General features: G+C 39.1%; 1 protein-coding gene across 1 annotated transcript in view; it reads left to right on the top strand.

Moving 5' to 3' along the window:
* The window catches only part of PCDH15 (protocadherin related 15), a gene marked incomplete at its 3' end in the record, with an annotated part of 1,334,501 nt that overhangs the window by 937,095 nt on the left and 375,235 nt on the right, over positions 1-22,171 (top strand). Inside the window, exon 9 of the mRNA XM_084754693.1 lies at positions 17,868-17,987. Coding sequence (XP_084610819.1) covers positions 17,868-17,987 — 120 coding nt within the window. The remainder of the gene's footprint in view (positions 1-17,867; positions 17,988-22,171) is intronic.

Here is a 22,171-nt window from a genome sequence, read left to right on the forward strand (position 1 = left end):
GGGAGTGCATTAAAACAATGTGACTTTGTTTTAAACTGTGACCTACTGACCATACCACTTACTAAAATGGGATTTTAGTTGTATTTTTAAACTAGGTTTTATGCTTTGAATTTAAAGGTAAATGGTTGTTTTTAACAAAATCTCAATCATTTGATTTAAAAAAAAAAAAAAACAGACACGGGAGCCAGATGCAGGCATGAAAGCCTACTAGCTCAGAGAGGCAGAGAACGTGTCCAGCTGACCTCTCTCCTCAGTCCTTGAGGGAAAAAGAAAAAAGGAGTATTCCTTCTCCACACAGTCTCAAAAATCTTCAAACTGAAATGCCCTTCCCTTTTACTTCCTGTGTGTCTCTATCTGTCCTCCTGACTTTGTCCCACTATGTTTTTTTTTCCTATGTCCACTCCCTGTCAATTGGTTGCTTGCTCTGATTATTGACCTATAGTTTACTTTATTTGACACTGTTTACAATGTTTAAGCAGAAAGCTCTTGAATTAAAGGTGTATGGTAGGACTGAGCCAAACCACAGTTAGAACAGGTTTTTCTAGTGAACAATCTTGGTGTTCACAGTGTGATCAAATATTCCGCAACACTAAATACTATTGCAATATTTAGCAAGGTTAGAGAATCGCCACAATATTCATACGTTGTTGATCTTGAGTGCACTGAACCAAAAGCTTTGGTGGTCTTACTCTGTCTATAAAACTAGTCAGGTAGATAGATAGTACAAACTGTAGTTCTTTTTTACCTCAAATAAATCAATAATATATCCACAAAAAGTTGGTATAGCAAGTGCAGTATAGACTTTACGCAGGAGCTACAATTGGACCCATTTTGGGTAGTCAGCGATGACAAGGTTGTTTATAATTCATTGCATTTTCATTGTCAAACATAGTCTTGTTTTATTCTATGTGCTTCAAATTCTTCAAAAATTGGAATTACACTCTCAGAATAGATCATCAGATTAAAGGAATACACACCAGGGCTTGAGACCAGAAATAATTAAAAACGCAGGTTGTAAAATACATAGTGCATGATTTCTAACCAATAACTACATAGTTGAAAGGGCTCTTTGTAGCATCTGGAAGAAATTTCATGTATGACAAAGCTTTAAAGAAACAATCATGTTACATAACTATGAACAGCAATGACAACAAAACAATCCTTTTCCCAAACTGCACCATGAGCAGGAGTGGTGTGATTGCGGTGACTCCGTGCATTGATTCATTTTAGAGCTTTTATGCCACTGGAGAATGTTTCCTGTGCTTCTCGTGTCCTAGAAAGCCGGAGGTCATATTGATGAGGCAACATTGACATGACTCCCTTTTGGCCAAGTGTCTGTGGTTTTTTTTTCCTGTGGAAATTTTCCACGCACGCACTGAAAAACTCAATACAAAGTACCAAAGGACGTTCAAAGTCAATTTAAAAAATTGTGTGTGATCAGTTTCTATTGCTTTTTGTTCTTAATAACGTAAGACTTTAAAGGCTACTTCATAACTCTAAATCTTAAATGCCACTTAACAATTTTTTTTAAAGTCAAAATGAAAGACTAAAAAAAACCTTAGATTTCCCAAATAAACAAATCATAGTGCAAATGTTGACATCACAAATACACCATAAACTATGCCTTAATTAACACCTTAAAAGACCAGTGGACCAATTTTAAATATTACTTCTTTTTATTTTATACTAGAATTGCTGTAGAGAGCTTATTATACCAGTAGCCTCACCTTTTCTAATGTTGATTGGAATAAGATGATTATGATAGCAGTATAATTCTACTGACATTGAAATTCCCTGGTGGCAAACAAATTTTAATTTTTTTCCTGCAAATTTTCCCACTTAATCCTTCTGTATACCTATACATAATGTCAAGCTTTGTGTCCTTGTTGAGTCGTAGGACAGATGATTATGTAGAAGCAAGCATATGTCATCAAGTGTCACATGATCTCTCTGCTAACAAGGAGCAAACAGAAGTCAGAAACTTTAACATAAGAGATTTTTACCACAACATTGTATAAACGCATGAGGCACAAGCTGTCAAGGCTTCACTATCTTAGGAAAATATCAATAATAAAATTCTCCCTGTCTTCAAATCACATTTTCTGAAAGTGTAAGAAGTAAAAAAAAAAAAAAAATTAACATCATTTGTATCAGTGATTATTCATATTACCTTCACAATATGATAAAAAAGGCTCTCACCTTCCAACTAAATTACTGTAAGAAAAGAGCAGTCAGAATCCTGGTGACATAGGCTCTAATTTTAGGATGAATGCTTCATCTGCAAACATAAAAAGGGGGTTGCTTTCTAAGAGACTTAGGTCTTTTCATTACAAAAGTGAATTAAGCATTTTGAGGTAATTACTACAAATTAAGGATCAGGGGCCTGACAGTGAACCCCACTAAAGTTTAGGGCGTGATCACAGCCTTATATCTGGGCTCCCCACCTTCACCCAGACACACTTCCCAAACAGCAACCACCAAAGCTAAATACGTATGGTTATTTCACCACAAAACCTCACCATAAAATTATTAATATTTTACTTTATTACTACCATAGTCACTTTAGAATAATTCTAGATCACAATACTGAGACTCGTAATTATATTGCTAATACAATATTTTTAACGGAAGAAAACTGGCATACTGTCTATAAAACTAATCAGGTAGATAGATAGTGCAAACCATAGTTCTTTTTTACCTAAAATAAATCAATAATATATCCACAAAAAGTTGGTATAGCAAGTGCAGTATAGACTTTACGCAGGAGCTACAATTGGACCCATTTTGGGTAGTCAGCGATGACAAGGTTGTTTATAATTCATTGCATTTTCATTGTCAAACATAGCCTTGTTTTATTCTATGTGCTTCAAATTCTTCAAAAATTGGAATTACACTCTCAGAATAGATCATCAGATTAAAGGAATACACACCAGGGCTTGAGACCAGAAATAATTAAAAACGCAGGTTGTAAAATACATAGTCCTGTGGAAAATTTCCACAGGAAAAAAAAACCACAGACCCAGTGGCCCAGCATAATAGTCAAATAAGGTGGAAACAGTTGAAACCTGTTTAACACCAAGACACGTATAATTTAAACCACTGTGTTTGCAGATATTCGTTTTGTATAGTTTTTTCAATTAAAACAGACACTCGTTTTCCTTCTTCTCAAACTTTATCACATTAATAACCAGGGTTCTCCCTTTAATGCAACTTAGTGGCAACTAAAATGAATTGTTTATGGTACGTTGACTGTAGAGTACAGCGTAGATTATCCAGTGATGGTGGCCCGGTGTTAAATGGTTGGCCCTAAGAACAAGCTTAGCAAATACAACCGTTAACACGTGTAATTGTGTATTTTATAATTTTAATGGCTTTTCCTATAGAATGCCATACTGTCAGGTTGATGTCTCCACAGTAATGACATGCCCATCAAGGTGAACATCGTGTCGTTCTTGGCATTTGATAGAGGGCTTTCATCTTTGAATTAAGAGATATATTTGCTCAATAGGATGTCTTCTTTAGCTTTACATGCAGCTGTGCTTGTTTGCATTGGTGTGGTTGATCGCATCCTTCAACACGGGCTCTGCCTTACATCACTGTTTATCTGACGGTCTTTCTTTTCTTTCCTATCTCTGCCTTCTATTTGTTTATATCATAGTAAATTACAACATTTCTTTCTTCTCTTTCCTCCTTCTAAAGCTGACCATATACCCCTTCTTGCTCTCTTTCAAATTTGCGGCACCTTTCGTTACTATTTGTTATTGAATTTATATGATACTCTTTTTAAAGGTGCTCTAAAACCTTTGAGCTTCTTTTTAAATCCCTCCTTGGAAAAGGTTTAACATATCGGCTTTTCCAAGCCACATTGGATAAGTAGGAACTGTCTTGGACCACAAAGTGTGTCTAACACGTGGACAGCAGGATGTGAGAGCATATACACTTATTATATGTGGCATTATGACACCATTGTCATGTACCAAGTTAACAGTGGAGAACCACATAACTGAACCACAAAAATAATTGCAGAATTATTCTCCTTGTGTTTCAAGTAAATTTATATTTTGTGGTAAGTCATATCCATAGCCGACTCAGCTACAGTTACACTCTAGAATAATAGTTAAAATGTTTCAATGATTCTATCCACCTGGAGGACAGCTACTGAAGTTCAGTCAGCTTAAAACACACACACACACACACACACACACACACACACACACACACACACACCTAGAAACATTTGTCTTCTTTCTTTTGCTTCTTTTCTTTCACTTTCAAAGGCAGCTTATTCAGTTTAATGATAGAGTCATGGTTTGCTGTGTATGATATTTATAAAATTAAATTAACAGAGATCTTTATTATTTGGGGAAGTATAATTTTCTCATAATACAGTAATACTTAGACCTTGTTCTGATGAAAATATGAAAATGCTTTATTGTCATGCTTTTAGAAGGACAATTTACACATAAATGCTAATTTGAAGAAGTTGTAGAGTTTTTGTACATCCCTCTCCAGTTCTTATATTAGGAACTTTCTAAGTCCATATGTCTCATTCTTAACAACTAAAATGTGTGCCCACTATTACTAACTTAAACCTAATTATTCACACGTCATTAGTATTTTTAAACCCAGCATCCCCAATATCCCCATTTATGAACCTTATTACTTTTGGCTGCTTTGTTTCTTCTTTCATATCTAGACTATGGAAACTTTTCACTTCTTTTTTTATTATATTGAAGATTTGTCAGACAACCGCCCCCTCTACTAAACAAAAAGTGATATAGATATTTATTATATAGCACATGTGTAGCAATAAAGATTTTTCCTATATATATTCTGTAGCACATGGTAATTTTTTATCATTTATAATCATTTGTCAAATGTTTCATAAATAAACACATCTATTTATATTAGTGAAGAGTAATCTGAACATAGAAAGCTCATTAATCTCATAACATGTGAGTCTGTGTTTTCTGAACAGGAAAGCACAGTCTGCATATGTGTTTTAAACGCAGGAAATCCCACTAACTCCAATCTAGACATGAAGTAGAAGAGATCACACTCAAGCACAGTGACAAACAGACTAAACAAGTGCTTGCTCCCTCCCTGATGTCATTTTATTCATGGCTTCTGTGGCTTGGAAGAAGCCCATCTCACTGAGCAGGATAATTGATATATGCTACTATCCTACTGTCCAGATGATAATCTCACTGAGAAACCCCTCGCGCACACATGCAGAATAAGATTTAGCCAAGTATCTAATAACCATGCGTCCAAGAGAGTGTTAAAAAAAAATCCTAACAAATGAGTCAAATTGATGCTATACAAATATAAGAGATTAATCATAAGACTGAGGGCGTGTTGATTAGGTAGGGGGGGCGTGCCCAACTTGCAAGGGTAACAATGACATGTGGAACATCTCTTGGGCAGATTTCCTTGGGATCAGCTGTCCTGCAATATCTGTCCAGTGCCATGATTCAGACAAGTTACATTGATGGCTGGAAAACAATTGTGCACTAGCCTGATCGCCTGACATAAACTCGTGTTTTGTTAAATAGCATTGCCTTGTTGATGATGTTCATCTCTTAGTAAAAACAGCGCACCCTGTACAGTTAATAACATGTTTCATCATTAAGCTCCACAGCATTTCAGATCACCCCAGCCTCGGGATATGTGTGAGAAGGTGAGAGAGGCATGGTTGCAGACTCAGGAGGCTATCTAGTCACATTGCATCTCTCAGGAAGAAAGAAGTCTCAAAGCCAGACCCCAGTGGTTTACTTTCTCCTGGGAGAGTCCTCCTCCTAAATCATTCCCCTCATTTTCAATTAGCACCCCTAGCTAAGACCAAAGCATAAACATAGGAGGCACTTTTCACATTCAAACCACAATGCAATTGCTACCTAGTAACTGTGGGATGAAATATGTATATGCGTATATATATTTACATGTAATATATTTATTTCAAGATACTGCTGATCCTATACAGTCTTAGAACTGTATTGTGAAAAAAATATAGTAAAGAAAAGATGCTTAGTACAGTATACTTAGCAATAATGTCTGGTATTTAACCACTGGGCAGGGCTGTCTTGCTCAGTTTTCTGTCTCTTTACTAGTTTCTGCAATCCAAAGCCGAACTGTTTTAATAGAATGTTCTTACATATAATCCCCACTGTGACATCAATTTACTGCTTAGGATGCACAGGGTTCCTTTTTTCTTAGAACCATTTCTGTGCTTTGGAGTTTTGAAGTGACATTTTTATTAAGTCCGGTGTTATTGATTTTTTTCCTTTTGCTTTTTGCATTTGTTTTATAGCAAGTGGACACTTCCAGCATGTTGTACCTTTGTGAGTAAATAGTATATTTGTATCAAAATTGCTTTTTGAAGTCTCTATTGTAATCTGCTGAAACAAGGCAACAGTTTTGAAAAGTTCTTTAAAGTCACTGCTTTCATACCACAGTTTGCTTGAAAAAAAGAGAGAGAGAGAGAGAGAGAGACCAACTACAATGACATATTTTGAGAGACACCTTGAAAGAAAATACCAATATTTCCACTATGTCAAGAATATAAAATCCCAGAATTCACTAAGGCAAATGATCTGATGAATATTTTATACACATTTGATTTTCAACCTTTTCATCTTGATGTTCAGAAACCAAGAAGGAAAGTTGGGCTGATATGAATAGGGAGGAAAGACGTATTAAGCAAAAATACCTTCACTACAGGCTTTCATTACGTGCTCATTCCTGACTAATTTCTTCTTGTGTAAAATGATCAATACCAATTACAAAGCCTCAGCCATCAGCCTTGAAAGACTTGTTCTATTGTATTCCTCATTTAAAAATGTTATTTTTGAAGCAAATCCTAAGTGCTATATCATATGTAATCATTTTGATATTTATGTGATACTAAATGATTCGGGCTTTATGCTAAAGTGTACTTTTGAAATATAATATAGATGCCCTAAATGAATTAATTATATTGTTTACTTTCATGATATTTCCAAAGTCAAGTCCTCAGTGTTATTCTAAATTAAACCAATAAAGGGGCAAGGGCAGATACCCCAAGCCAGCCCCCCACTACAGGGGTGGAACACTCTTACAAGTGGTAGTCCAACATCTTCACCCTTACTTTTGATTAGTTTGGTAAGGTGAACTGAGTTAGACATTGCACATTCCTTTTATGTCAGAGCTTCCTGTTCCACCATTATGTTGCTGGTCCATCTGCTCTTATCCTGTAGCAACGCATTGTGCAGTGGTGTGGATGTTGTTCGCCTCATACTTAGTTGACTTTTTGTGGTCCTGAGGAATGAAGAAGGGCATTTGTGTTCTCTGCTGCTATTCTTACCATATGCTGTATCTCCATCCCTTGAGTTTTGATGGATGTTCAATTATTTTTATCAACACTTATCTAGATATACTCTTATGCATGGCATACATGAGGGTATACGTGTGTGTATATTCTTGTTTGGTAAATGCAAAATAATTTAAAGAAGAAATCTTAAGGGCCAAGATATGCATGATTTTTTTCATGGTGATTAGGAAAATTAGTTTCTACTGCGGAGCAACAGCATTCACTGTGCTCCACCTTCTGGAGAAAATTGATATTTTTCACAATTTCAAATTTTGGTCAAACTGGTGAATGCATAGGCATATTTTACTGACATTTTAATAAATACTGTTGCTAGTTGAAAATAGAACTTTTAAATGTTTAATGACTATTGTCATATTTTTGATAACTATCCTATCCTAGGATCTGTCATTCTCTATTGAATTATGAAGGTTTTTTTAAAAATACATCCTGGAGATGAATTCTTTGTCGAATACAGGTCCTGCAAGTATCTCCACCAAGTTGTGACTTGGATTTTCCCAGTTTGTTAATTTAAAATTACTGCAGTGTGTTGTTTTTTTTTTTGTTTTTTTATGACTCACGCGGCATGTGTCCCATTGAGGAAGCCACTGGTGACTACAACGGTGTGGGAATACTCTCCTATACTTCTCCAGATGTTGTCTTTTCACGTACATCTTAACCTGTGCTCTATTTTTATTATTTACTAGGAAGAATGACTAAACCTTGAATGTTTTTCCTGCTGAATATATGATGGGCCCAGCCCTTTTTTCATAATTCAATTAGATTCTCATTACTCTGACGTGCTCCGTTATGGGTTAGGGGGCTTTCTCTGAGGCTGTGTCTGCTATTGTTTTACGTCTATCATAAGTAACTAGGCTAATCCAACGGAAAGTTTGAATTCTAGAAGAGTAAGCCTTACTTCTGACTTACTTCTTTGTCTTCTGTTCCTGAACCTTATTAGCTTTCATTTAAGTTTTTTTTTTCAATCATGCTGTGAATTTCCATATCTTACATAGATCGGGAAAGAAATGACACCATACCTTATTGAGTCAGCAAATGTGCTGATGTATCTGTTCTTTAAAAAGGAAGGGGAAGCAGGCTATAGGGATGAGACCTGATAGGCTGTGATCACATGGTGGGGGAGGAAGTCCCCTCCTGTCGCAGGTCTAGGGGAGGGGAGTAGGGTGAAAGAGGAAGGTAGGGGGGAATGGGAAGATACAAATGATGGGATAACAATCAGGATGTAATCTGAATAAATTATTTATAAAAGAAAAAAAAAAGCAATTGGACTTTAGTCTTAAACTATCCCTCCTAAATACCTCAGGCCAATTTGTATCATTTGTAGGAAGAATTTTGAAAAAAACAAGGGTTAGTCGATCCCTCATTTTAGGTCTAATCTTTGGTGTGTGTTTTGTAGAAGTATCTATTTTTAGTCTTCTGAAACAACACACAAACACAATGTCCCAACACCATTTATGGAATAAACTTTTTGTACCCCAATATTTACTCCGTTCTATAATCAAAACTCACTTGACAATAAATACGTGTGTTTATTTCAGAGCTCATTAGTTCTGAAACTGCCTTCTATGTTGGCCTTAGTTAATAAGTTGGCCTTATGTTAGGTGCCATGTTGCTTGTGTTACTATGGTTTATGGCATATTTTGAAGTCAGTTCTTGTGTTGTCTCTGGTTTTATCCCTTCTGTTTAACATTACTTTGCATACATTTGCCTGTGCACCTGTGTCTTCAGCTTTGCAGCAGCTTTATTTTCAAGCATTCCCATTTACCTATGTTTGCTGTTGTTTTGTGTGTTTTGGGTTCATTTGCAAATTGCTAGCAAAAGCTTTCCTATAACTACAAAATAATTCTGCCATGCTTCACTAAAAACATCACCAGAGTGGCAAGGAGTTTCCCATCATGTCTATTTCTACTTGAGGTCAAATAAGGTCACATTTGCTGTCTCTTTTTTAAAAATACATTTTAAATCAAAATAGAATTCCACATTTTCGCTCATCTTTCTCCTCTCTCCAGACTCTACCAGGGACCTGTAGGAACCAGGCCCGACTGGGCTACCTGCCTGTCTTGCTGTTTCATGTCCTGTTTCTAGCAGCTTCCACGTCTGTGTTTATCTTGGTTAGCTAGTCATGTTTACTGCTCTGAGAATGCACCCCTCCCTTCCTCGAGACTTTTCCTCCTGTGTGCAATCACCTCTTGAGGGATTTCACCTGGGAGGAGGATTCCTATTTTGCTGCCTATAAGAAGGCTCTTTGGAACTCTGAAAGAGGTGAATAATAAACCGCCACCGTGGCTGCTGCTGCGGCTGCTGCTCTCTTAGCACAAAGAACCCGCTGTGTTAGTGTGTGTGTGTGTGTGTGTGTGTGTGTGTGTGTGTGTGTGTGTGTGTGCATGAGTTAAATCTGCAGTCCCTTGCCCTTGACTTGGTACCTCGGTGGCGCAGGCACCACAGGGACCCTTCCTCCAATTCATCCTATTTCCCCTCTCAAGATAATAGGTTCTTTCTCCCTGTTCAACACACACACACACACACACACACACACACACACACACACACGACTGCATACACATGCATAGATATATACATAGAACATGCTTAGTTCAGCTCATTAGTTTATCACTGCCTGTGTGCATACAGTTTCACAGCCAACCAATCTATTCCAAAGGATCCACAAGGGTCGCATCCCAGGGAGAGGCCAACTCTTTCTTTCCCAGCAGTCACCAGTGCTTCATAGTTCCGTGTCTGCAGATATGACCAGTGAAGTCCACCCTTCCCCACCCCACCCCCCTGACCAGTGAAGTCCGCCCTTCCCCCCCACTCCACCCCACCCCCGTTGACATTAGCATGCCTATTGTTAATGTTCTGCCCTTATTCATGCAGTGTTTCTAGGAGAAGCTTTTTAACAACAGACGTCATTGTGTTCTTGCTCTTACAGTCTTTCTGCCTCCTCTTCCTTGATGTCCCCTGAGGCACAGATGTGGGAGCTGTGGGGTAGATATATCCATTGGGACTGGGATATCTGTGACCTATTGACTCCTGCATCGTGTCTGGTTGTAGTTTTCTGTCGTGGTCTCCACTTGCTGTGAAGAGTCTCTCTTGATGACAGGAGGTAGCTGTACTTAGCTGTGGTTATAAGGATAAGATTTAGAACGTAGTAAGGAGTTATGTTTCTTTAGCACTGTTGCAGTAGTAGACACTCTTCTCCTAGTCCATGATCTCACTAGCCCCAGGAAGCTGGCCAGGTTTCTAGCACCAGATAGAATTTCCCTCCAGTTGAGTGGTCCCTAAATCCAATCAGAAAGCTGTTGTTTACAACCGATATGTGAGTTCTACTTTTTGAGTTTTTATGGACATCTTGCCGTAGTAGTCATAGTTGATTCATAGCTGTTGCAGCTAAGTAGGACCATTAATTACTTTCCTATGTGGGGTGATTCCAAAGTGTCTTTAGTACCATGGAAGCTATACCACTGGAAAAAGGCATCTGAGTCAAATCTAGCTCCAATCAGCCAAGTCCTGTGTCCTAAGCATTTGGCATCCTCTTACCTTCAGCCTCTCAATGGCAGCCAAGGGCTATGTCAATAGTCTACATCATCTTAGGAGTCACATTTGGACCATTCTAATCAAACATTGAGAAGCAGGCTTCTTGTACCTGGTTCTGGAGTTTGTGTTAGTCTGTGCTTCATGTGATGAGGACATCCAGTCAAACTCATACAATTTTCTTTAAGATATCCACACACCACACACACATACACTTAAATGTATTGTGCATAATTTCTAGTGACTATAAAATAATTTGTTTCCTTGAGGCTTTATCAAACAACCCTTGGTGTTATTATATTTCATCCTTCCTTTACTGAATTGACTTCCCTCCTTCCTCCGCAGAGAATGTGGTCTCATCTTTTCTGTTTCCCACTCCATATCACCTGCGTCCTGCTATTCTTCTTTCAAGCCCCTACCACAACCACACACACACTTACGTCCCTTTATAGTTTCTTGGTTTCTATGGTTACTCTATAAACACACTAATATCTGAAGATTTGAAACTAGGTACCCCAGATGAGAGGAAACATGTGTTGTTTGCCCTTCTGGGTCTGGGTTACAATGACTCAATGTAAGTTTTTTCTAGGTCCATCCATTTACCTGCTAATTTCATTTTTCTTTATAGCCTAATAGTATCCCATTGTGTATATGTACCACATTTTGCTGTGTATCTTATCTTATTGTATTGTATCTTATTGAGGATTTTTACATCTATAATTATCAAGGATATCTGTCAATTTTTTTTTCCGGTTTGGTGTGTCTTTACCTAGTTTGAATATTAGAGTAAAACACTGGCTGCATGGAATGTGTTTGGATGTCCCTTTCTGTTTCTTTCTTTCTTTCTTTTTCTTTCTTTCTTTCTTTTTTCTTTCCCTTTCTTTTCTTCTCCTTTCTTCTCTTAAAGCTTAAAGATTGCTTGTAGTTCTTTTTTAAAAGCAAATACAATTATTCTGTGAATCCATTTAGACTTATATGTTTGGGGTTTTTGTTATTGTGGTTGATGGTTGTTTGATTGGCATTTGTTTGATTTTTGTTTGGTTGGTTGTTGTTTTTTTTGTGTGTGTGTTTTTTTTTGTTTTTTGTTTTTTTGGTTGGTTAATTGGTTGGTTGGTTTTTATCCCAGAAGCTTTTTATACTATTTCAATCCCTGCTCCCTTTATGGATGTGTTTAGGTTGTTGGTCCCTTCTTGGTCTGACTTTGGTGGTTTGAATGAAACAAGAAATCCATCCACTTATTTTAGATTTTCCACCTTAATGAAGTAAGGATTTTCCAAGTGTTCCCTTATAATATTCTTAATTTCTTGGTGTCTGTTATAATGTTTTTCTGTTCATTTATGCTAATTAGTATCTTCTCTTTCCTTCTTTTGGTTAGTTTGGCTGAGGGTCTGTCAATCATGTTTATCTTCTCAAAGAACCAGTTCTTAGCATCATTGATTCCTTGTAGTTTGCTTGTGTTTATTTCATTAATTTTTGCTTAGAGTTTTATTATTTCTTTCTATCCACTGGATTAGGTTTTTGTTTTTCCAAATTTTCGTTTTGCATCATCAACTCATTTATCTGTGCTCTTTCAGGTTTTTTAAATGTAGTCATTTAGAGCTATACTCATTTAATGTTTCCCAGAGGTTTTGTTATTGTTGTTGTTGTTGCATTTAGTTTCATGATAATTTTTTATTTCTTTCTTGGGTTCTTCTTTCATGCATTTATCATTCCGTTTATCATTTTAATCCTTACTAGTTTAAACATACTGGGCTTTTGTTAGATAGTACATGTGGAAGTATATACATTTCTTTAGGTCCTTTATTGGCTGTGTGTGTTTTCTGTCTCAGGGTTTGTCTGTTTTAGAGATGTTTCTTTGGTGGTGGGTAGAGTGTTTTGTAGCTATTTGTTAGGTCCAATAGATGACTCATCTATTGAAGAACATGGGGTGTTAAAACCACCTACTGTTATTGTATGTCTGTTAAACTCTGTCGTTAATTTGATTACTAAGTTTTTTTTTTTTATGGAATTGGGTGCACTTCTGGCTACTCATGTTATTTTTGCAATTTGACCTGGGCACATAGACTTCTTTCTTCCGTTGCATTTCCTATGTGATAATCTGGCTTTTCTTTAGTAAATAAGCCAGTGCATAAGTTGGGGCACAAAAACTAGGCCATATAAAGGAGGTGGGTGAGCTGTTTAGTGAACCCACATAAGGATGGCCCTCAATCCAGGCTTCTAGATGCAGACACAGTGTGGGCAAAGGGAAGGATGGGAGAAAGAGGAAAGAAGTGCCTCATCAGTCAAAGATGGCTCTTTCAAAAAAGACTCAAAAGGCCTCTGGTCTGGAGCTTGCTCTGCTTAGAGATGGACACAGGCTGGGGCAACATGGAAGAGAATGGAGGGAAATGGGAAACCAACTGACCAGGGCAAAGCAGACTCAGGAACAAAGAGGGCTGAGGGGGTGGGGGCGGGTCCTTGTCAGGAGCTTGGCTTTTGAGTCTGTCAATCACGGAGGAATGGACAGGCAGGACTGCCAAGGGGAAAGAGAGATTTAGCAGGCAAATGATTCTCAAATGAAGAGGGTTCCCAGCTTCAGGAATTAGGCTTGTGCATTTACAGGTGGTGGTGGGCTGGGGGAGGGGCAGGAAAGGGCGGAAGCTACTTATCCAGGAAAGGTGACTCAAGTCTCAGAGGGTTCAGCCGCCCCACCCTCTGCTGTCTTAGACCTGCTCTCATGCTACATGCAATTGTCTTTACAGCTCACTGAGTGTGACTTTTTTTTTTCTTTCACATTTTGAGATGATTTGACACTGGTTTGGTTGCTTATAATGTGATCATATGCTTCCCAGTGTCCCCAAGCGAAAGTAGCCGGAATGAGGCTCATAGAGAAAATGTGATGTCACATCGACTTCAGTCGGGCGTGGCTTGTGTTGCTATGGCATTAGCGAATCAAAGCTACGCATCAAATTTCTTTACAGAGAAGCACATAAGCCAGATTTTTATACCGGCCAGCTGAATAAAAGCGTGTGAGCAAAGACTTACAGACTGGTCCTGCGTTCCTCGGGGCTGCAAAGTTGCTCGTTAATTCAGCACTCATGGTAATTTTGTTCAACTTAGGAACCACATATAGTGAAATTGACAACTGAACAAAAATATCAGTCCAACAATGAACACAGCGATTCTCCAGGGGGAAATCCAAGTGAGATTAGTGAAGACCTGTAGTCTCTCTGAGACTCTTGACCAAAATCACTTTAGGCTGCCAAAGGGACATGTGTGTCATGTGATATCTGCACAGACCTAACTTCTTACTGTTCATCAAATAAGGTAATTTCTTAACTTTTATGTAAAAAAAAATAATAATAATGTTACAAGTCAAAACAAAGCATCTCATCAGCCCTAGCATATAGAAACAATGATAGTTTTAGTTAAATAAATAACTTATGTGTATTAACAAAATTGTGCCTATTTTACACACATGTGCCTATTACATAGCATTTCAAGTAGCGTAAACTTGCCTGTCTCATTTATTTATTTATTCCAGAAACGTTTTTCACTATTGAAACTTTGTGAACTATTTTACTTTCCGGGTAATGCTATTCTATAGCTCTTGATTTTCAATTAATCTATACAGTTTATGAACGTTTGGATAGCCGTGTAAATAATTTGGGGTTTGGGGGGAAAGGCACAAATTATATAAGTTGATGGCACCCTCCTGCATCTGTCTGGTCTTATTGTATATAGAGCCTTTCAAAAGCCAAATTGAAATGTGACATATTGTACTATTAAAAAGATGCAGAACACACTTATTTGTGTAGCAGATATGCCTCACAGCTACTATTACCACACAGGACTGGACAGACTGTAAAAGAGCAGGCAGCCTGGAGGGTTCCACAGCCACAGGATACTCAGGAGTTTACAAAAGTAGCAGCGTTTGTGCCTTAGTAAGGAAAGTTCATGTGAGGATCTGCTTGAATGCTCGCACTCATTTGGCACATGTGCACAGGCATGCATAAAGATGTACAAGCATATTTCTCGTGCAGACATACATCATGGATATATGCACATATAGTCACATCCATACAATACTTGTGTATACATAGGCATGGAGGTTCAAAGACAGAAGCATATTTCTGGTCAGAACAAACACAAAGAATTTAAATGAAATATTTAAGTCTAATAATCTAATGTTTGTCATTCTCTTCTTTTCATGTGTATCCCTGTGGTGTGCGTGTGCATGCCTCTGTGTGTGTGCCTGTGTGTGTGCCTGTGTGCTTGTGTATGTGTGCCTCTGTATGTGTGCCTGTGTGTGTGCCTGTGTGCTTGTGTATGTGTGCCTCTGTATGTGTGCCTGTGTGTATGCCTGTGTATATGTGCCTATGTGTGTGCTTGTGTATGTGTGCCTGTGGGTGTGTGCCTGTGTGTGTGTGCCTGTGTGTGTGTACCTGTGTGTTTGTGTTTGTGTGCCTCTGTATGTGTGCCTGTGTATATGTGCCTATGTGTGTACATGTGTATGTGTGCCTGTGGGTGTGTGCCTGTGTGTGTATGCCTGTGTATGTGTGCCTGTATGTGTGCATCTGTATGTGTGCCTGTGTGTGTGTGCCTGTGGTTTGTGTGTGCCTGTGTGTGTGTGCCTGTCTGTGTGCACATGTGTGTGTGCCTTTATGTGGGTACCTCTGTGTGTGTGTACATGTGTATGTGTGCCTGGATGTGTGTACCTTTGTGTGGGAGCCTGTGAGTGGGTGCCTATGTGTGCGTGCCTGTGTATGTGTGTGCCTGTGTGTGGGTGCCTTTGTGTGGGTGCCTGAGAGTGGGTGCCTTTGTGTGGGTGCCTGAGAGTGTGTGCCTGTGTGTGTGTGCCTGTGTGTATATGCCTTTGTGTGTGTGCCTGTGTGTGTGTTCGTGTGCCTATGTGTGTGTGCCTTGGTGTGGGTGCCTGTGGTGTGTGTGTGCATGTGTGTGTGCCTTTGTGTGGGTGCCTGTGTGTATGCATGTGGGTGGGTGCCTGTGTGTGTGTGCCTGTGGGTGGGTGCCTGTGTGTGGGGTGCCTGTGTGTGTGCCTGTGTGGGTATGCCTGTGGGTGTGTGCCTGTGGGTATGCCTGTGGGTGTGTGCCTGTGGGTATGTGTGCCTGTGTATCTATGCCTGTGTGTGGGTGCCTGTGTGTGTGTGTGTGTGCCTGTGGAGGCCTGAGGCTGGAGTCTGTGACCTTTTTGGTTTGTTCTCAGCCTTATTCTTTGAGACAGGCTCTCTCAACCAAACCCAGAAACCACTTAGACAGTTCCTCCAGTCATTCTGTTAGGATCCCATCTCCTGCCTCCGGGGACTGGAACTACAGCCCACAGCCACACCTGTAGGCCCTTTACCTGGCTCTTAGTATTTCCAAAACTTGCTTGAGTGCCAAGCCCTTTAACCACTGAACCATCTCCCTAGCCCTAAAGTCTATTAATTTTTTTTTTCAATGTTGCATCTCCCTCCCTTGTTCCATTTAATTGTCTTTAGTGCAGCTATTGCTCTTCTGTCAGTCTCAAACGTACCAGACTCTGATATTTGTTGGATAGGTCTGTCATCAGCAGCTGATGCAGAGCTGCACTGTTGTGTGTGTGCGTGCACACACACACGTGTGTGTGTGTGTGTGTGTGTGTGTGTGTGTGTGTGTGTGTGTGTCAGTGTGCTGTACTATTAAAAACGACCAGGGACCATCTGCACTAAGATGTTTGCTATAAACATACAAACATGGAACAGTGCAGAGCCCATTCATCTGTACAGATGCTGAGCTGATCACGTGGCGGCTGTGCTGAAGCCTGCCCCGCCTCCACCCTGAGGAATTGAAACTGTAAACATTCCAGAAGCCAGAGACCAATTTCATTCTTACTGTAACTATAAACAGAGATGGTAGCATGAAGGGGGAAACATGGCAAAAATCTCCCCTTAGGCTACAGCTTGTAGTTTAGTTTTCAAGGACTTAAATCCCCTTCTAACATATATCAGTGTAGATTTCACATCCACCTTTCTCTGTTGATACAGCTAGCTATTGTTTCTCCTCCTTTTCAGAAATACAAACTAATAACATTTCTTCTAGAATGGTATTTCTGCTTGAGATTTCTAAAATTAAAAAAAATATATATATATATATATATATATATATATATATATATAACCAAATATAATCTGTTGTAAAAGATATGCCAGCCACCCCAAGTCCTGAATTGAAGTCATAAAAATCATAACCAAATGACATTCATCCCAGAGATACCCTTACACTTGCAAAAATAAATGAATCCATTTCTCTTCCTAGTAGTTTAAAGTCGGCTTGGCCTTTGTCACTAAATGTATTGTTTTTAAGACAGCCAGAGAATTGTAAAGGAAGGCTTCTTTCTGCTAGAGGAGTAGATTTTGCATCATAGCTATTTGTTAACTCACCGTTTGCATGCATTACCAACCTGGATTCTGTGACTCTCTGAAATTATTTCCCATTTTAATATGAAACCCCAACTTCAATCTAAATTCTAGCTTGGGAATAACTTAATGCATTAAAGGATTTTTTTTTTAACAAAAGAAAACAGATGCATTTTTCTCCGCAGGTGCTAAGAGGCTAATGGATGCAAAGTGGTCCAAATGTGCTTTCCGCTGAACTTTCTGTTTTCTCTACCAATCAAGGTCTTGAAGTTGTAAACTTCAGACACGAAAACAGATGCATTTTTCTCCGTGGGTGCTGAGATGCTAATGGATGCAAAATGGTCCAAATGTGCTTTTCGCTGAATTTTCTGTTTCTTTATCCAATCACGGTCTTGGAATTGTAAACTTCAGATGTTTAAGGACCCTCGAGTGAGGACTGGATAGATTTACCTATTTATTTTTAGTACAATGAGTCTGTGATTTGGGCAGCTGACCTCTCTCTTTCTCTGTTTACTGAGGAGCCATTATTTTAAGCTGGAAGACTTATAGGCATGATAAAAGAACAGACGGTTTTTCTCTCATTTTCTTTCCAGCTCACTCCAGTTGGCACCACCATATTTACAGGGTTTTCAGGAGACAATGGAGCTACAGACATAGATGACGGCCCTAATGGACAGATAGAATATGTCATTCAGTACAACCCAGAAGATCCGGTATGTAGTCACATTTGTGTTTATTTGTGTTTGTTGTGAAACATGTAATAGATATTTGCATTACCTGATACAGTTACAAAATTTTTGTTTTTTTAAAAATATTGATGATCTTTCACTTGTTTTGGAGATAGATATAATGTTCCTTTTTTTAAAAAAACTAACTTTTCATTACACTGAACTCCAGAACCTTCTAAATAAGGACCTTCTCAATCTTCCTAATGCTGTGGCCCTTTAATACAGTTCCTTATGTTATGGTGACCGCCCCCCCCCAAACATAGTTATTTTGTTCCTAGTTCATAACTGTAATTTTGCTTCTGTTATGAATAGTAGTGTAGACACCTGATATGCAGGATATCCGATACGCAACTGCAGAGCGTTGTGCCCCACAGGATGAGAACCACCCTTCTACATGACTCACTGTTGACAGCGCAAAATGACACAGACAGGATGAGGGACCCACTTAGAAGGCGTGAGGATAATACTGCTGCCATCAGCGGGCAAACCCAGGGAGTGTGTTTCTGGCATAGAATGGCCCTAATGCCCTGGCAATGCCACTGTGGACCCTAATCAAAATAAGACACATCTTTCAGCAAAGGCCTCTGAGGTTTGTGGGTGGAGCCAGATTGTTTTAGACCGAAGGATATCTGTGTTGGTTTTCAAATTGTTTTAGCTATGAAATGATTTATTTCTAGTGACTGGGCTATACAAAGTCAGAATTCTTTAAGAGAACACAGGCTACCGAGTTAACTAGGCAGGACCCTTATGGGCTTACAAAGACTGAAGTGGCAAGAACCCAGCCTGCGTGGGTCTACACCAGGTCATCCAAGTATATGCTATGGCTGTTAGCTTGGTGTTTGTGTGGTGCTCCTACCATGGGAGTCAGTATGTCTATGATTCTTCTGCTTCTTCTAGGGATGCTTTTCTTCCTACTAGGTTGCCTTGTCCAGCCTTGATATGAAGGGTCATGCCTTGTCTTATTGTATCTTTCTTTTCTTTTCTTTTCTTTCTTCTTCTTCTATTTATTTATTTATTTATTTAGGGTTTTGTTGGTGCTGTGTTTTGGAGGTCTACTCTTTTCTGAAGGGAAATAAAGAGGAAGGGGACTCAGAGGAGAGGAGAGGTGATGTTGGGGGAGCTGGGAGGAATGGAGGGAGGGAAAACTGTGGCCAGGTAGAATTGTATAAGATAAGACTCTATTTTCAATTTTTAAAACTTTAAATAAATAGATAAATAAATTTAAAGATCTCCAACTGGAGTCCTGTCCTTTATTTTTTCACAACTCCTGAAGCAGCTTCTGGGTATACTAGGTTCCTGTAAACAGAGTAAAAACTACCTCTTATGTGGGTTTTCTGCTGTCATAGCTCTCGCCCATAATTGTATTAAGTATATAAAATACAGTGCAGCTAATGTCGCATCCCCGTTGTTCAGCCCTGCACTCCTTACATAGCTTTATACAAGCAAGAAGAAGCAGGAATAAATCCCTGGGTTTGCAGACTGTGGGATCACATTTAGACTTAGCTGCCTTTGACCATGAAATGTAAGTCAATGGCACACACACGGCATGAACGTATCTTTGCTTTTTTTTAATTAAATTTTTTGAAATTAAAATATAATACAAAATTTGCCCTTCCCTTTTCTCTCTCCCTTTTTAACTTTTGTTACATACACCTGCCAACACACACACACACACATACACACACACACACACACACACACACACACATATATATATATATATATATATATATATATATATACCTGTGTGTGTATGTATATACATGTACATTTATATTCCTAAATATGATTACAATCTGTTCAGTCTTTATATGTGCTCTGTATGTATATGACTTCAGAGCTGACCAATTGGTATTGGATAACTAATTGGAGGTGTCTTCCCTGAGGGCTTTTTTCCCTCAGGTAAGGTAGTTCAGGAGAGAAAGCCAGGTCCTGAGATGAAAGTATCTGCCTGGTGTTTTGAAACACAGAGCCTCATTTGATTTTTATTTTATTTTTTAATTTTTTTCTTTTTTTCTTTTTTTTACAATTTTTATTAAATATTTTTACATATATATTTATATTATTACACATATATACAATAAACTACCTACAGCAAGAAGAACTATGAAACAATCAAGAATTATGTTATATGTTGAAAGGACCCTCTTCAGGGACCCCAGGCCCCTGAAAGACCCCAGTTTGCTTGACTAGACCAACTCCATGACAAGCCTCAGGTTTTCACTCTGCCTAACTAAGCCAAGTTTCTAACAGTTCCTGGAAAAACTCAGGAGTTATTGACAGCTCATGGGCAGCCAGTCAGCTTATAGAACAAAATTACTAGCTAGATACCATGTTCTTATTACTTCATGGCCTTGGTAAAGAACGCAGCTGGCCACATCCAATCAAATTAAAGACCAACTCCTGAGTAAAGGCCAAAACCTCAGTGATTCAAAAGTCCTCAATAACCAAACAGCCCGTCCTGCATCCCATCATACACTCTGGCTCAATCCTGACCAATCAATTAAAGCTTGTCACAAATCCCTCCAACTGTCTATATAAATTGAGCCTGAGTACTCATTTTGAGGTCACCCTCTAGAGGAGAAAGGCGATGCTAGCATGCTAGAATAAAAACACTTTTGTTTTCATATTGCCTTGGGGCTTTTCTTCAGCAGTTCACCCAGATCCTAACAATGTTACATTCATAGTGTTTTGGTTATTTGTATTTGGCAGCCTTGAAGAAAGCATCTTCCCTATCTCGTTGAGCCTAAAATTCTGAATGTAAATCAATATCTGCTGTATCTCATCATTATCGACTTCAAACATCTATGTAGCCCTAAAAAACACCTTAACCTGTTAAACAACTAAGCTTCATTGTAAAACTAAACTATGCAGTCTTCAACACCATCAGAGACCTGAGAAGGAATAAAATCTAATTACCTGAGTAGGCAGGGAGTGAGTGCAGGCTACAGAAGTGGCTTTTCATTGTATGCTAAAGAGATGGTTACTGGTGACCTTTGTGGAAATTTAGAAAACAGGAATTAAAAACAAACTCTTAGGAACATAGCAGGATCATGGGAAAGTTTTGAAAACATGGAGTTTGTGTTTGTTTCCCCTCAAAAGAAACTTCTGAAGAGAAGAGTAGATAGCTACAGGGGATGAAGCCAAATGCCCCAATAAGCTACAGTGACGCGTTACACCAGAAATGATGCCAGAGGCAGGAGTCTGACCAGTCAAGGGTGAGAACACTTTCCCTTCAGTGCAGGAAGACCAGTGTGACCACACGTACATTGCTTTTTTCCAAACCATTTGCCCTTTTTCCTCTGTGGATTTTCCTAAATAACTTCGTGTGCATGGCACACTTCCAACTTCACTCCACCTTTCCCCAGTCTTTGGCTTCAAGCTGTAAGAACCGATCGCAGCAAGCACAGAATAGCCAACTCATGCACTTTAGAGAAATGTTTAGTGCATTGAAAATGCATCCAAGGGTTAGTTGCCACTTGAGACGGCCGTGATTTCCTCAGGATGCCCTTATAGAAGTTCTGTGAGGCTGAGTTCCTTCCTCACAGTGGAAATCTCCTCTTTGATTGCTTTCCCTTTTCACGGATTACCTGTCCTACTACTAAGATCAGTTGTGTGCCTCTTAGAACCCACAGATGGATAAGAAGTACAGCTGCACACGCTCAAAATTACAAGGAAACCCAAATCTTACCATTGGCAACACTACTTCTGTAGATAACTACAGAGTGTGCCTGAGCTAAGGTCTTGTTCATTGAGGGGAAAACAAAGTAAGATATTGTGAAAACTCTGATCTTGATATGCCATGTTAACCTCTCCCTTTCTCTCTCTCTCTCTCTCTCTCTCTCTCTCTCTCTCTCTCTCTCTCTCTCTCTGTGTGTGTGTGTGTGTAAGCATGAGTGTGCCATGTTGCTTATGTGGCACTTGGGAGAGAACCATGGGTGTGGGTTCCCACCTCCCGCCGTAGCTGAGGCAAGCGTCTTAGTTGCCCTTGTGTACATCAAAAGCTAGCCTTGAAGCTCCAGAAGTTCTGTCCCCTCCTCCTCGCTCAACTGTAGGCACATGAGGGTTAGAAGCCCGTGCTGCTGCATCTGGTTTCACATAGGTTCTGGGGATTTGAACTTAGGTCCTCACACTTTATAGCAAGCATTCCCAGGGCATAGTATAGAACT

Source organism: Acomys minous, assembly GCF_964271855.1.
Source record: "Acomys minous genome assembly, chromosome: 13".
In the NCBI taxonomy this organism is placed as follows: domain Eukaryota; kingdom Metazoa; phylum Chordata; class Mammalia; order Rodentia; family Muridae; genus Acomys; species Acomys minous.